The sequence below is a fragment of the Engystomops pustulosus genome, chromosome 6, assembly GCF_040894005.1.
Source record: "Engystomops pustulosus chromosome 6, aEngPut4.maternal, whole genome shotgun sequence".
Taxonomy (NCBI): Eukaryota; Metazoa; Chordata; class Amphibia; order Anura; family Leptodactylidae; genus Engystomops; species Engystomops pustulosus.
In genome coordinates, this window is record NC_092416.1 from 63,901,491 (window position 1) to 63,918,662 (window position 17,172).

Here is a 17,172-nt window from a genome sequence, read left to right on the forward strand (position 1 = left end):
CCTATTAAAGCTAAACATAAATGATGGCAGCAAACAATGTTGGAGAAGTCGAGTTTAGTGCTATGCATCAGCTACTGTTGTCACCAGACGAGCCTTTGGTGGTGGCATTCCAGTGTGGGTTGGTGTGTCTAGTCAATGCAGGACTGCTCAATGGTAGTGACAAGCCCTTACTACTTGTATAACACAAATGATCCAGCCTTTGTGTCTCTGCATGAGCAACACAGGTCTACTTCCATCTTCATGGATGACAATACAACTGCTCATTAAAGGTTGCATCAGGGAATGGCTACTGGAGATTGGGGAACTTGAAGTGGCCGGCACGACTACCCAACTGATATTTCTGTATAGAGGATCATAACTCTCTACCTAGAACCTCAAATTACCTGGGGGCCACCTATCAAATTCAGCATGATGCCACCTCACCAGGTGATAACTCAACTTGTGAACAGTAGGAGACATCACTGTCAAGCTGTAGCTGATGCTCAAAGGCCAAAGCTAAACTGTTGTGTTTTTAATACGTGTGGGCACCAAACTTGGGGCTTCTTTGTGGAGAATTGTTTTTAGATGCTCTCTTCTCTGCAGATGATTAAAGGCTTGACTTCTGTATCAGGTTGAGTAAAAAAAAAAAAAAATTAAAAAAATGAACCCAGTTCAATCAAAAATTTTTAATAAGAAAAAATGTTAACATGCAACAACACATGAACAATATATAACGCTACATTATTTGTAAAAATTATATGTGCAATAGAAACATGAAACTCAGTATGGACAATTAACATGGAAAATACATACAGTTTGAATACAATGAAATGAATTAGCAAGCGTCTTAGGGGTTATTTGTGTTGCAGTGACTCACATGTTGGTACTAAGGCTGGTGACATCTGAAATACGTAAAGGGGTTATCCACCGTTCATATGGTTTGTAATACAGGAAGTCCCCGGGTTACATACAAGATAGGGTGTGTAGGTTTGTTCTTAAGTTGAATTTGTATGTAAATCGGAACTGTATATTTTATCATTGTAATCCCAGCCAGAACTTTTTTGGTCTCTGTGGCAATTGGATTTTAAAAATGTTGGATTGTCATAAGAATCAGGATTAACAATAAATCTTCATTGCAGACACATTTGATAACTGTTACAGCTGTTTATTACAGCCTAGGACTAAAGTAGAATAAATTATCAATATCCAGGGGTCCGTTTGTAACTAGGGGTCGTATGTAAGTCGAGTGTTCTTAAGTAGGGGACCGCCTGTATTGGAAAAATGTATATCAATTTCTCACGGTTTCTAGATCTCTGCTTGCTGTTATTCAACAGCAAGCTTTATTCCTGCAGATAAAATTAGGTCCATGGTCATGTGATGTCACACAGGTGCACGGCTCGTTATATCACTGGTCGTAATCAGAGCTTTGTGTAAACAATGAAGCTTCCTGCTGAAGGTCAGCAAGCAGAGATCTAGGAAACCATGAGGAATTGATACAGAAGGTATATTGGAAAATTGTGGAACTTTTCATTACACAAACCATATCAATTATTTGCTGACAGTGGACAAACCCTTTAAAGGAAACCTACCACTTGTAGTGGCAGGTTTCCGATGGAAATACCGGGCACCAGCTCAGGGCGATACCAGCTCAGGGCGATACCGCGGTTTAAAACACTAACTAAAATAAGCTCCGGCACCAGCTCACCCTGAGCTGGTGCTCGGTATTGCCATCGGAAACCTGCCACTACAAATGGTAGGTTTCCTTTAACTGCACTTGTACTGTTACTGCCTCATACTTTAGTCACATCCAAAGCTTCTTTGTGACTAGAACATGGGGGAGATTTGTATGATGTGATATGAATAAATCCTGCCTCTTGATGGATCTGCGGGCCAGGCTGCACACAGTTTATTTCTATACCAGGTTCTACCTGGCATTGAAATATGCGCAGCAAGCAAATTTTCTCATGTAAAAGTTTGCCATCTGCAGCGAGTGTGCAGGAACATCCCATTTAATCATCCTGCCAGCTGCGCCCCTTGGCGTTAAGAGGGTAACAATCGCAATTGATTGCAGTTCAGTAGCAATTGCAATTATTTTGGGGCTTCTACAACACTTTTCGGGCATGGAATCCATCAGCACTTTGCTTACAAACACACTTCACATTGCCCCAATGCAAAACCCATAACTTGCTCACTTAGTAAGTACACTTAGTCACTGTAAATATATAATAGGTGTAAGTCTATTTGTCTATAAATATTATATATATTGTGTGTGTTGAAAGAATGCTGATCTCAATAGTGTGTAATCTCAATAGTGACTGAAGTCACTAAACAGTAAGCGCTTGGCCCCCATGCAACAATAATTTACTAAAAGCTTTACAAACATTTCCACATTAAACTTGTAAAACAAAATGTAAAAAAATGTAAAAATTATATCACCATACCTGTCTGTTGATTGGGGCCTATTGGCTTATTAAACGTACATGCTGGCGGCTTTCCCTGTGCAAATTTTAACTGTACAGGAGCAATGCAGTGTGCAAGTCTTTTAAAGGAAACGTACCACCAGGACGAAGCATTGTAAACCAAGCACAATGACATACTGGTGTCTGTCCCCTCTCACAGCTTCTGGTGCCCTTGTTCTTAAGAAACAAAGGCTTTAAAAATTATGCAAATAAGTCTGAGGTGCTCCATTAACACCTGTGGAGCCCCTTGGGCTCATTTACATAATTTTTAAAGTGTTTATTTAAAAAAAAAAAAAAAAAAAAAGACATAGGAAGCTAAAAGAGGAGCAGATCCTGCCAGAGGGTGAACACACCACTATATCAGTGCTTGGTTTACAATACTTCATCCTGGTGGTAGTTGCCTTTTGAAAGTGAGAAAGTTTTGAATCATGTAGTCTTTAGAGGCATGGATTGTAGCCCCCTGTGTAAACTGTATAAATAGTGTTAGACTAGAAGCCCACAACCGAGCCGAATTGAAAAAGTGTCAGTCCGTTGTCTGTGCTCTATGGTAAGTGTGGGCAAGTGGGTAAGCGCCATAGTGCATAGAGCTGCAGGCTCATAGGTGAGCAGTTGCTCTGTTCATGTGAGGGTTGCAACATTCTCCCTCCCCACCCCCCTTATGATCCAATCCTTCTGTCCCTTGCTCTTAGGTGGTGGTATTTCCATGACCAGAAATACCACCGCTTATGAGCAATAAACTAAAGGATTACGATTGCAGCCCTGGATGTGACTGCAGTATGGCCGGATGCTGAGATAAATTTAAGACCGGTACAAAAAAAAAGCATTTAGAAAACTGTGTATTATAAATGATTAGGTACAAAACTGAAGCTATATAAGGAAACAGACACCATTTAGTCATCTTCTCTTGTGACATGGCGCTATGTGCAGCTTTGGGACATGGTCAAGCGCCCCACCTATACCGTGCTACTAGTGAGCTATTTAGTGAGTAATAGAACTAAAAAAAAATTGCAGCAGACAAAGTTTATGAGTCCAATGTATCCACGAGGAAGCCCCCTGCCTCTCCCTATCCCTAGTGTGGTAAGGCTGCTGTGGATGCAGACTACATAGAGGTGTAAGACTCAGGAAAGAACGAGGCTTAGTGCAACACATCAGCTGACAAATCAACACTTAGGTTTTACCTCCAGGCTTTCTAAACATTTGCCCGAGTAGATGTTCACAGAGGTTATTGCTTTATATAGACACTTAAACACATAGATCTTGTGAAGTGAGACAATAAAGCAGTTAAAATGACACATTTGGGGGAAATCAGCAATGCCATGAACAGGTTAGAAGACACTCCCAGCCATCTCAGCCATTCAGCCTATTTGGTAAAGGTGGCATGAGGGGTCATTAGGTCAAATACAAGAAGAGTCCTAAGCATCACCAAATGCGTCTAAGTTTTATTGTAAAACACATAACATTTCGGCATGAAGGACTTTCCAAAACTCAAATTAAAGAAGAAGGTCTCCATGCAGAAGCATCAATGCCTGTAAAGCGTCATAATACATTTAGTGCTTCGCTTGGACCCTTCCTCTTGGAATACACCCCAGCGGAAGCAGGATAAATGTTTATCACAAGTGCGAACTCCAACAACTTGCCAAGGCTGCTTTTACATGTGACTAATTTCTGTCCATTCGGAAAAAATATCTAGAATTATTGTGAAAATGGCTGATAGACCCGCCACAACTGATCTGTCATGTGTAAAAATTGTACATTATATAGTACATCTGAAAGACAACTGCATTATTGGGAACAGAAAGGTTTCAACGTGATGAAATGTGTGAACAGCCGACTCATTTCTAATACGAGTCCGTTACACTTGGTTCACACAGATTTCTAGGGTTTCTCTAGACATGAACTTTCTCAGGGCACATGGCTCCTCTAGTAGCAGAATAAAAGGTGCCTCACAGAAGGCTTTGCTTCCCCTACATGGAAAACAGTTCTTCAGGAAAAGGGAAGCCACCTCTGTACTATCGCCTATAGGTGATAAGACAATATATGACTTGTCCAGAGAACCCCTATGGGTAGTGGCAAAACCTCCTGACTGAGGTGGCCATTGGATAACCCAAGACCAACTCACTAGTACTGAAGCAATCTGGGACATGTGATGATAAAAACTTATTAAACTTAGAGACATTTCAGGAGCATCTTACAGACTGTGCTTGGGTGATAGGTGATGAAAATATAAAAGTAGGTACTCTCATACCTAGAGAACATTATTTCCAATTCAAATTTGGCAGAAATGTAACAGCATGAAGCGAGACACTTCGCTAAAGAATAGTGCAAATACCACTTTTTAAAAACCACCCCCGGGTACTGGGGACAAGGACATAAAAAATTATTTTTTGGTGTTAACAATAATTAAGTTAAAAAAAAAAACAAGAAGACATCATTATTATATTCATGCCATATAAGAAACAAGTCTTATAAATACCATTGATGTGACGTCCAAAAAAGCAGGTGACAGGATAATACACATATGCACACATGTAAAACACGCAGCTGACACACATCACACACTTCTTCATAAATACAAACATTATATAAGGTGGTTAAATAGACTATATACAAGACGCATAACCCAGAAATCGCTAGTGTCCCAGGTCTTCATTCCTCCATTAGTAACCTCGTGTACTAGGGGACACTATTCACCACCTTGTTGTTGTAACCTTATAGTTGCAGTAGGAGGTGCTATTGTGCAAGCTGGGTAGACCAAATGGGAACCATGTTCTGGTCGTTGGTATGGAAGTTGGATTCTAACGTCCACCCTTAAATATCATCATCTTCCATATCTAGGACCTCAGGGTTTAGGGGTCTCCAGGAACACAGCATATGGCAGTAGAAAATAGGGTCTTCCAGAATTAGACCTACGACGTACCTACTAAGGGAATAAAGTGGTGATGATGAACACAACCTCTATTGCCCAAGCAAGTATGGACGTACCTTCATAAGTCACATTCCAACTGACCCTTACAACCATGGTCCCAGAGAACCCTTTTAAGGGAACACTTCCACTTTATACTCTAGTTAAATAGCAATACTGTTCTAAAGTCCAATGCATGGGTCCCCAATAGGTATGAAAACAACAAAGCTCATGTTCCAAAAGGGAACAGTTATCCTTCACTGTCAATATCCAGAGCTTTGCTGGTCTATGGAACAACATAGAATTGATGTTATTCTTGGAATGCTGGTCCACCAGCCTGGATAAGGTCAAGTGATGTTCCTCCATGCTTACTGGCATACAGACCATTGGCCATCTGTACCAAAACTCAATGTTCATGACCTCTACTTGACCGCTGCAGGTAGGACAAGATGTCGATTTTCCACCTCTTGTGAGTTTCCTTTTTCTGATGAAGTTGCCTTTGGATTCTGTGTGATAAGTGCTTTGCAGTTTTATGAAAAGTCTTAAAAAAAACTCTACGATAACAGAGGTCCTTCAGAACAGCGAGTTATATGAATAGATCTTGGCTTTTCGCAAGATTGGCCCCTGGCTCTAAACCCATCCATTGGGAAGCTGAAGCCCCATGGGATTAGACATTGCAAATAAAACTATGACAATGAGGTTCACTGATCAGACGGTGTGAGTGGCAATGTGTCGCTCTAGTAGCGTACGGTGGGAAAAGTACTTATTGCAGAAGCAGCACTGGAAGCGCTCAGGTCGATGAGTGCGCATGTGGACGTTCAATGAGCTCTTCTGAGTGAAGCGCTTGCAGCAAATGGAGCACTGGAAAGCACGGACACCAGTGTGGGTCACCATGTGTTTCAGCAGGTAATCCCGTAGCGAGAAAGATCTCCAGCAGATGCTACATTGATGGGGCTTTTCACCTGCGAGAGGGCAAGATCAAATAGTTAATTATAAACTGGATATTTGTATCACCATTCAGTTCAATAAATTCAAACGGAATCCAACCACAAAACCCCAAATTAATGGATCTTAATCTTATGTCAAATCCGACATTTAACCTTACTACATAGCAGCGAGAACATTCTTAGGTCCTTGTTTGTGGTTAGCAAGTGAGCTCTACTCAAACACCAATGACAGTAGAAAAGACTACCCCAACCTGGCCATGAATAAGAACTGCTCTAAAACGTGCAGCCGTTGGCTCACACACGGAGCTGTGGAAACCACATGTCTGTGTATAAAATACTACATTCGAGTGCATATAGTCAGTCTTAGCCAGATTAAAAATTGTGCTCAAGGGAAAACTGCCATCAAAATCACTCATGATAAACCAGGGGCACTTACTCATAGATCCAGGCACATGACTGAGGTAATCAACTTATATTTCTTATTCATAGTCTCCTTCCTTCTAAAATCAACTTTTAAGCCAGAAGGGCTCTGGGGTGCTACAGAAGCCCTCTGGATTCACAAAATGTCTCAGCGTCGTCCTCTCCCCTGCACTTCCTGTAATCTCAGCAGCAGTGAGAAAACAGCGGGAGTGCAGGAGTGCTTCTTCATAATGTAATAGCCTGTGAATCTGCAGCACAGAAGGGATCCAATAATACACCCATAGCCTTTATGACTGATTAGCATCATTTTAAAAGTTGATTTTAAAAAGGAAGGAGGCCATGGATAATGTAAGACGATTACCACAGTCACAGTGCTGGATCTATGAGTAAGTGTCCCTGGTTTATTATGCTTTATTTTGATGGTAGATTTACTTTAACAAATTGAAATAAAAACTCACGTTAAACAAGTTAGGTTTTCACATTATATTTTTCTACAGAAAAAATACAACCATCTTATCCTTCATATTTGAAGTAACACACACAACCTAAAGGCTTTATACATTTCTAGACATCTGGGATGCAACCATAACAAAACTGCGGCACTAACAAGGTGTACACAATAGAACAGGAAACATGGATCCATAACAAGCACAATATTTTACACTACAAGTTGCATTCAGAGTCTGAGTACACCACAGGTTAGATCTTTTGTCTTTTTTTCAGCTTCAAGTTTCCGGGGGATCATTTTACAAACATTTATGTTCAAGAACTTAAACAGCTTTTGCTGGCTGAAAGCATGAATGGAAAGGATTTACTAGAATCTTTGGCGTGTAGTATAGGGAGGGGGGGGGGCGGGTTGTCCACCTCCCTGTATGTGGCCGATCGAACAGGATGTTTATCCCTCTGAATTATTTATCGTCAGCACAGAAAAGTTTAAACCCCATGGCGACCGTTTAGGGGCTTCTGTAAACCATCACTGATCCCACTGGCAGCTGACAAATCATTAGGGAACTGTAAAGCGGTTTTGACCATACAAAGTTGTGCAGTTTTAGGTAACAGTCCAGAAAAGCCATCACCATAGAAAGATTTCATGGTGTGAGAGAGTTCTTCATTAAACACAACACAGCCCCTCCTGCTCAGAGTCTCTGCTGCAGGAGACTGTTTTACTACAGCAGTTACTCAGCGGGAGGGATTGTTCTGTGTCCAGAGCAGATATCTCATATACCAGTGCAGCAAGTCCAGCTACAATCCTGGAATCAACTGCCATTTCTAACACCACATAAAAAACTATGGTTTCACAGGTCTCCAGGGTTACAGCTTTACAAAACTGATGACAAATTCCCTCAAATAACCCTCAAAGTATAAAAAAGAAGCCCCTGGGAAGTTACATATTTGTATCTATACGAGAAGGGTTCTGTTTGGCTTACTGCTTAGGGCTTTATGTACACCAGCCTTGTGCGATAGTTCACACATTGTATTACCTTGTTATGGGCTTGGGAAATTTTGTACAGTCATTACTTGCTGATGGGCCTTGTGGTGTAAGGTCCCTTTGTATAAATTGTCAAAAATACACAATTGCAATATATCCACCTCACAGGAGTTATGCTCGCTATTCACGGACAGCACAGTTATTGGTAAGTAACTGAAAACATAGGCCGTTTGCATGTGGCCTTACATTTCATTAAGCTGTGAGTAAATAGTCTTTTTGGATGGATCTGTCTATACAACGTGGTCACCTAGAACCCTCCCCACCCCCCATGCCCCTGTCCACAGGGTGATGTTATGATACCCCCACCTGGATTTTTTCCAGATCACACCACTTTACATTGAGGAGAGATTGTTTATTGCTCAGTCTCTGGTTTATTATAGTGATAGACTAGTCCCAGGCTTGTTTGCTTATGTTACCTGGTAAGTTGCTTTATTTTGGATACATTATAGGTAAAACCAGTCCAGTCACTTTCCAGTGAAATTGGTGGCTACTACTTGCAATCAGAAGCTTGTCAATGAGAACTTTGTCTTCTGATGAATTGGGAGGAAAAGCGTTTAGAAAAACAGTGTCCCCCCTGTATCTGTGACGTTACAGCAGGCACAGGCAGGTGCAGTTATATTTTCTAATGGTGACTGTCTTCCAGACAACAATCCTAAAAGTTTATAAAGAGACCAGCGAGAGTTCTACATAAGGCAATTGCCATTTGTGCGGTTGTATAATTATACAGAACAGTTAAGCGCTTTTCCTCCCCATTAGGCTTTATCACGCATCGCACAAGACGTTTTCTTGGTGCCAGAAATGTAAACCAAATTCACTGTAGTAAATTGGGAGCAGTTCACCCTATGGGGCATAAGACGGTACTGATAAGCAGCCCAGTCATTGTGCTCAGTGAAGAGATAACCCTAGAGATTGGTACAGGCTAGTCCCTGATAACAGGGGTAGTGCTGAAGGGACAGGCGCAGACATTGCCTCTAGATGGAGATGGTTCCTTTTTTGATGCACGGTTTGACTTTTTTTCTTCTTTTTATGAAAGTGTCAAGGAGAAGTTATGTTGAGCGCACCTTATTAGGGATTTTGATGATCTTCAATAAAAAAAAAAAACCTTGGAAGTGTTCCCTGAAATATTAGAAGCCTTGCAATGCGAAATCCATTTTCAGTGTGTTGTATGTACAGGTAGTCCTCGATCCAAGGACTCCCCAACTTACAGACGACCTCTAGTTACAGGCAGACCTCTGTGGTCACTGATCTCTGGTGAAGCTCTCTAGATGCTATTACTGCAATGATCAGCTTTAAGATGTCTGTAATGAAATTTTATTGATAATCCTTGTTCCCATGACAGCAAAAATTTTGAAAATCCAATTGTCATTGGGGCAAAATCAAATCCTGTCTGGAGCTACAATTATAAAATATACCTGTTCCGACTTACATACAAAAAGTCAACTTAAGTACAAAAGTAAAGAACATACCTTGTATGTAGCCCGGGGACCGCCTGTACCCTGAATACAGTAATATAAATGGCCTCCCAGCTCTCTCTCTCTACACGTATAAAACTACATAACTATTCATTCTGTCGGTCCGTCTGTGTGTTACCTGTACTACCAGCATCCATTACTAACAGTCCCGCTCTTCTCTGCCTTCCCAGTGCACTAATTTACTAACCAATTACACTTCAGAGGTAGTCACATCACACTCAGTGGTCATGTGGCCTGTTTAAAGCTTAGTCTTATTCAAGTAAATGGGTTTGAGCTACAATATAAAGTGTGGCTACTATACAATGCACAGTGCTGTACTTAGTAAGCAGTGAAGAGGCCACAGCAATCCCCTAAACCAGTGGTGGCGAACCTTTCTGTGTGCACCCGGCCCATAGCCCCAGCACACCAGACAGGACTCAATGGCAAATGAATTTTATTAAATGCGAATGCCCAGATGGGAATACCCCTTTAAGTTAACTCAGCTTCAAGTAACGGATACTTGTTGGATACATACATTTTTATGACTGGGCATTTTCTATATTGAACACATAAAATGGACAAAAAAAATCCGTATATAAAAATGAAAATTGGGGGAGGGGGGGGGGGGGGATTGTACAAAAATATGTAACGTCAAAGAGGACTAGAGCATTGGGAGACACAGCTCAAATCAACTGCTGAAATACACTGACGTCAGACAGCAATCTCAGGGTAATAATACCTCACTGTCAAGCTACATATGACAGCCAGCCCCCTTCTATTTCAGTGCTAAACTGGAATTTGAGCAGTTTCCAAAATAAGAAAGCCTAAAAAAGTTGAGAAAATGATCCCGACGGATAAATATAGATAGTACAATCACATAGTCAGCTGCCAAGAGAGAACACCATCGCCCCACTGCCATACTATATACAATATATACCACATGTTCCTCTATACCATGGATATAAACTATAAGCCGAATATATATTATACACTACAGAACTCAAACTATACACAACACAGCAGCACATCAATTATTTCCAGGCACATTTTACAAAAAGTATCAGCAGCATAGAACAGGGCAAGGGTTTTTTCTGTGGGAAAGCATTATGGCACTTTTACCCACCTAAATTCTATCTAAAACAAAGAATCATTTCAGGCACAACTACAGGGTGATCCACCGGTACAATCTAATGCAAAGCTAAGAAGGTATGTACAAGAATACAACTGCTATAATACTGCCCCCCTATGTACAAGAATATAACTACTATAATACTGCCCTCTATATACAGAAATATAACTGCTATAATACTGCCCTCTATGTACAAGAATATAACTGCTATAATACTGCCCCCTATGTACAAAAATATAACTACTATAATACTGCCCTCTATGTACAAGAATATAACTACTATAATACTGCCCCCTATGTACAAGAACATAACTACTATAATACTGCCCCCTATGTACAAAAATATAACTACTATAATACTGCCCTCTATATACAGATATAACTACTTTAACACTGCAATACTGACGGCTCATGTACTTCCATAATACTCTTTTCCTTGTACAATGATACTGCTCCTATATTCAAAAATAAACTACTACTAGAATAGGGCCCTTGTTTGACAAAACTATGATGATATTGTCCCCTATATTATTTTACATTTTGTAGAAGAAAGGTTATTGTACTTAAACAATATTCTCATTAGAAATAGTTCATTTAATTTAAAATCTCTTACCCGAATGGATGAACATGTGTTTGGTGTAATTTTTTCTAGAACTGAAAGTTTTCTGGCAGTGGCTGCATACATAGGAAGGCTCTGGGTTGCGGGAAGGCCCAGGGCGCTGTGTTTGGTCATTCTGCAAGTTTCCTGGGACCATATTAGAGTTCATTTGAACCACATTACTTGCATTGTCTTGCTGGACACTGAAGTAGCCCTGTGTGACTCCTGGCTGATTCTGACTGGGATGAGTCAGGTGGAATTGGAAGATGCTGGATGAGCTGGTCGCCACCGCTCCAGAGACTGAATTCTTAATGTCTCTAGGAAGGACTGAGGCCACAAAAGGCAGTACCCTTGGTTCGGCAACCCTTGCATTAAAGGGTGGACTTGACTTGAAATCAGAACCAGCAACTACAGCCAAATTCCTCAGGCTGGAGCCATCCATACTGCAGTCAGAACGGAACTTGTCAGTGTTGTCAATTGAATTCTCCCTGTTACCTTCTGAAAGGTTCTCTTCACTTTGCCAAGGAGGAATAAAGGATTCTGAGAACACGTCCTGGTTAGAGAAGAAATCCTGCCCCTCGGATGAAAATTCTATCTGGCCTGTGGAGTCTTTCCGTGCATTGCCAGAACTCCGTAACTTATCATCAGGGCTTCTGCTTTTATCATTTTCACCACAGCTGGTGAAGCCACCACTACACTCGCTGAACACGCCACCTCCCTTCTCATCTTCATTGTCATCTTTGCCATTATTATCTTCAGGCTCCTCCTCTTCTTCGTCCTCATCTTTAATGATGACTGGAACATTATCGGAGAGCTGGAGACGCACAGGCTGACGTTGCTTGCGGCTATGGCAGCTCTGTGGAACCTCCGCTTGTGGTAAGTAAGCAGTAGATATACTTTCGCCATCAGAAACGTGTTCCACTTCAGGCACCATCTCCCTTACTTCTGGCAGCTGTCTCTGTTGTGCTGACAACATGTCCCTTAACTTGTACCGTACTTCAGAAGCACACAATAGTTTGGGTGCTTCACCAACAGCCCCCATCTGGGACATCATCTCCAACTCATTAGATCTCATGGAAGACGGTAAAGAACAGGTGGCATCCCTCAAGCCAATAGCTGAGGGGCAGTCAGCCTCCTTGTTGGGCTGCTCTTGAATTTTGTTTATGGAAGATCTGCTTTGTGTTCCACAAGACGCCATTGTTCCAGCCATAGACACTGGTTTGTTTGCTCTGCTTTGAGATATTATCTGTGTGCACTCATCGATGACTGTTTTAATCTGTAAAATACTTGCCGCTGTCAGAATCTGCAGAGCTTCTGACTGTGCTACGACCAGTGATCCACTGTACATAAACTCCACCAGCTGCTGAACCACCTGGGTAGGGACAACCGGTGGAACCTCAATCTCGGAGTAGCCAAGAAGAAGCTTGTCATGGAAGAATGGGCTTCCTGCAGCCAGTACACAGCGGTGGGCCCGAAGGGTTGCATCATGGATGTGGACGGTAACATCACAGAAATGACCTCCAAGACGCTGAGCATTTAGAGTCTCCAAAAGAGACTTACTAAAATTCTGCAGGTGTATGTAGTGAACTGCATCTGCCATCATTCCAGGGACGTAGTTTGCTATAGGGGTAAACAAATAAAAATAGGAATAAATAACTTTATACGATATACAAAGAACACAGTCATTAACAAATCAGAATATCGCTATGGAAGAGAGGAGAGAGTCCAGCTCTCATTTTCCTGTGACCTTACTGTTGCTGCAGACAAATTCCTCTAACTTCACTATGTTAGTTTTTATAAATCTCTACCAGGATATTTAAAGGCTATATGGGACACTATGTAGAGCAAGTTCAACCTGATCAGATATATCTGGCCACAAATTATAATTATTTCAGATGCCTATGGCTCCTGGCCATACCGTACTGTAGACAGGTAAAAGATAGAGCATGCTGTAAATTTTCCTGTAAAGACGGCCTGCATGTGTCCCTATGGAGAAGAGAGGGGTGAGCAGTACTCACCTCTCCAGACGAACATATCTACACCCTGGTCCGGTCGGTGCAAACTTTGTGTGCTTGGAGCCTTATATTCACAACTAGTGGTTTAAAACTCCAATTCTTAAAGAAAACTTAAGAGTTTTTGTTCATACAAGACTATTTTGGAAACAAAGCCATTTGCCCATAGGAACCAGTGGGTAATATCCAAATAGTATCCATTAGGATTTTCTGAGCAGAGCAAGATGAGGACTTATGTAAAAATAAACTGTTCACAATTTGTGTGTGATATTTCATGTAGCTGAAGCTGCAAATCCAGATGGACAAGTGTGAGGCTGTTACAGAATGAATACTGTCAGGTCTTGCTGGCAAATGTAGCTTCAATCTACTTGTCCACTAGACACATTGTCACACTTTAAGGAGGCCACACAGATTATATGCAAGTCAGCAGAATGTACCCATCTAATGGGTATGGTTCTTCCAGACTATATTCACTTTTAGAAGATATTTCACTTCCAGAGGAGTTTACCGTAGATTTCCTCCCCTCTCCGATTGAGTACATTTGCACTACTTGGCTGTGTAAGTCCAGCACAATAATCACATCATCCTCAGATAGAAAAGAGCAAAGATAACATAAAACAGAACATATAGACAGATGGACTAACCAGTGATTAGGAGGGTGCTCCTCTCACACAGCAAGCAGCGGATGAAGGTAATAAGTGGGTGGATGTGCCATCCCATGGTGCTATAGATGTGTATATATGTAGACATGTTTACATGGACAAAGCCCCCTTCTTATATATACAGTGTGAGTCGTGTAGCTTATATATACACACGCACAAGTCTATATATAAACATGAGCCAATCTATATACATCAAACATGCAGTGTGTGTGTGTGTATAGGTAAATCAGGAATGGCTACAAGAATGTCAAATCACTGCAGGGTGCAACTGGGGATCTATGATGTCAAATATTAAGTAAAGACAGACATAAACACACTGCACAAGGGTGTGCCATCCTTACTATGCCACAGCTGAAAGCCCTCACCACCCATGTAGTGGGTGATCCATGTTTACACTTATAGACACATAAACAGTCTTTGCAAATATTTGTGTGAAGAGGCCAAACCTTACATGGGAGGGGCACACTCCGGAGTCCATGAACCTCTATAGGGGAAGGGGGCTATGGAGGTGCAAAGTAGGGGCAACACTAAAGCCATCAGTCTGGGTTACAGGATAATGTAGGTCCCACCGGTGGGGATCATCAGCCTTTGCTTGAGTTTAGGGCGATTAGTAGCCACCACCAAGGAGTCAATAGCTCGTACATAGAAGCCAGTTCAGGAACGGTTAGGCCACCCCGGGCCATATCTATCTATAGGGCACCGTAACACTCACCAGCTCTCCCCGGGGCGCGCACACGCGCGTTCTCGCTCCTGACGCTACTCAGGATGTTTCTGCACGGAGCCCGCACTCCTCCGGGATTCCGCTGTGGGGAGGAGGAAGAGGAGGAGGACGGGGAGGTACTCGCCGTGGCCGCCAGTCTCTTGCTTCTAGTGCGCGATCGGTGTGAAGAGCGGAGCCTCTGGAAATACAGCGGCAACAGAGTCGGGGCCAAGAGGCTCTCTAGCGCATGCGCCGACGGTCTCTCCAGCCAGACATAAAATAACTTTATCGACACGGACAGAGCTGACAAGCCTCTGTTCTATTATCTGTGCAGACACAGGGCAGTCTGGGAGGGGGGGCTGTGGAGACAGCAGGATGATCAATGGCCTTACCTATTCACAGATCTCATTAGTTTCCATTAGCCTCATCTGTATTCAGTGCATTACGTTGTAGAAAATATTATTTGTACCTGCATTATATAGATATTACCTAAATATATGGGTTTCTCATGCTGATTACCTTATGCCCAATGGCACAGACTCTGCAATGGCCGCAGATTTGATGCCAATATTGACAATCAGAAGATGAGAACCAGTTGTAGTTGTTATGGGCATGTTCACACTACCGTTTCAGTTTTGCTGATCTATGAGCTGAGGATAAGAGAAATGGAAAGAAAACAGTTTTTTTTTAAAAGTATTTATTTTTGCAAATTTTTGGAAACATTTTTTTAACAATTGCAATAAACAAACCAAAGAACAAGATTGTCTGTTACATACTTTCTTCCCCACAATACAGAATAATTGAATAGCATCCGTGGTAATGAACAGGATCTTATTGCGTTCCAATATTAACTAAGGGATATACCGCGATAAGTGACAGCAGATATTGTAACCAGACATCTTGATACAACACAAATAACTATTGACACATAGACAATCAGTCACACACACACACACACACACCAGCACGCTCAGTCTCCGTCATCATGGAGAGGAGTATATATCACATGTGATCATAGGGCAGTATGGGGAGTCTCGCACCATCTGGACCAGATGCGGTCAAACTTCTGGGGACACTTCCTGTTGACATACAGGGACCGGTAGTGGGGAATGACGCTGTTAATAAGTAATATCCATCTTTTTAATGGAGGGGGCTCCTGGTCCTTCCAGGTCATCACCACCACTTTTCGGGCGTAGTATAATACAAACCTAAAGAAAATTTTGTCATAGTGGCCATTGATGACTTCATTTATGATACCGAGGAGACACACAGAGGGAGACAGTAATCGTGGGAAATCAAAGTGTACATTTAGGAACTCCAGCACTTCGGACCAGAAGACATGGACCCTAGGGCAGGACCAGACACAATGCAGGAAGGATCCGACTTCAGCCTGACAGCGAAAGCAAAGATCATTGGGCATTGCTCCCATACGGAATAGTCTAGCAGGGGTGAAGTATACTCGATGGAGGAATTTAGATTGGATCAGGAAGTCCCTCGCACTCACTACAGATGTGAAGTAGGACAGTTCGACCTCCCTCCAGTCATCATCCGACAGGTCAGGGATATCCTGTCTCCAGCGTTCACAGGCTCTATCAAACGGTCTGGACTTTTGCTCTTGTAGGAGAGCATAGCACTGAGTGAGTGGCTTAGGGAGGTCCGGGGTACTCATCAGAGTCTCTAGTTTGGAGAATTTCACTGTCAGGCCGAAGGAGCCGAATTGGGCTTTGAATGCGTGTCGCAGTTGCGTGTAATGGAAGCTGGCCGTATTGGGTACAGTATGTCTCTCCCTTATCTCGTTAAAGCTGAGTAACTCTGCTTCCGGGGATAAGAGCTGGCCTACAAATTTCACCCCCGCCGCCCCCCACATTGTCCAGCCCGGGAGGGAGAGGAAGTGAGAGAGCCACGGATTGAGCCACAATGGAGTCCTGGGCGAGAGAGGGGGAGAGCTGCCTGTTTCTACCAGGGATTGTGCCCTACGCCAGCACACCGCTACCGTACGTAGGGGGAGTGGGGTATCAGATGGGGACTTATACCTGTACAGCAAGTTTGTAAGGGCCTTGTAGGAACCTACCAGGGCACCAGCCAGTGCAGTAGCTGCATTACCCATGTCTATATCTATCCACCACTGGGCATATACTAGCTGGGAAGCCAGGTAATAAAGATACAGATCCGGGGCAGCCAGTCCACCCCTAGACTTGGGAGCCTGAAGCAGCGCTAAACTGAATCGCGGGGCGCTACTCTGCCAGTAGAAGGACCTGAGAATGCCGTCTAAGCGTTTGAACAGACTCTTAGGAAGCAGTATAGGACAAGCATGAAAAAGGTATAGAAATTTGGGGAGGAAGATCATTTTGAATATATTAATACGCCCGTATAGGGACAAGGGGAGAGTGGACCAGGCTTTTAGGCGCGATTCCGTTGCAGCTA

The 17,172-nt window shown here is 42.5% G+C and overlaps 1 protein-coding gene across 1 annotated transcript; it reads right to left on the bottom strand.

Annotated features, from left to right (window-relative positions):
• Positions 1 to 650: 650 nt before the first annotated feature.
• Positions 651 to 15,034, bottom strand: ZBTB45 (zinc finger and BTB domain containing 45). The gene is made up of 3 exons (XM_072156333.1): positions 14,761 to 15,034; positions 11,390 to 12,994; positions 651 to 6,302 (listed from the first exon to the last, which is right to left on the bottom strand). The coding sequence occupies exons 2-3, from the start codon at positions 12,975 to 12,977 to the stop codon at positions 6,049 to 6,051; spliced, it is 1,842 nt and encodes a 613-aa protein (XP_072012434.1). The 5' UTR covers positions 12,978 to 12,994; positions 14,761 to 15,034; the 3' UTR covers positions 651 to 6,048.
• Between the last annotated feature and the right edge of the window lie 2,138 nt (positions 15,035 to 17,172).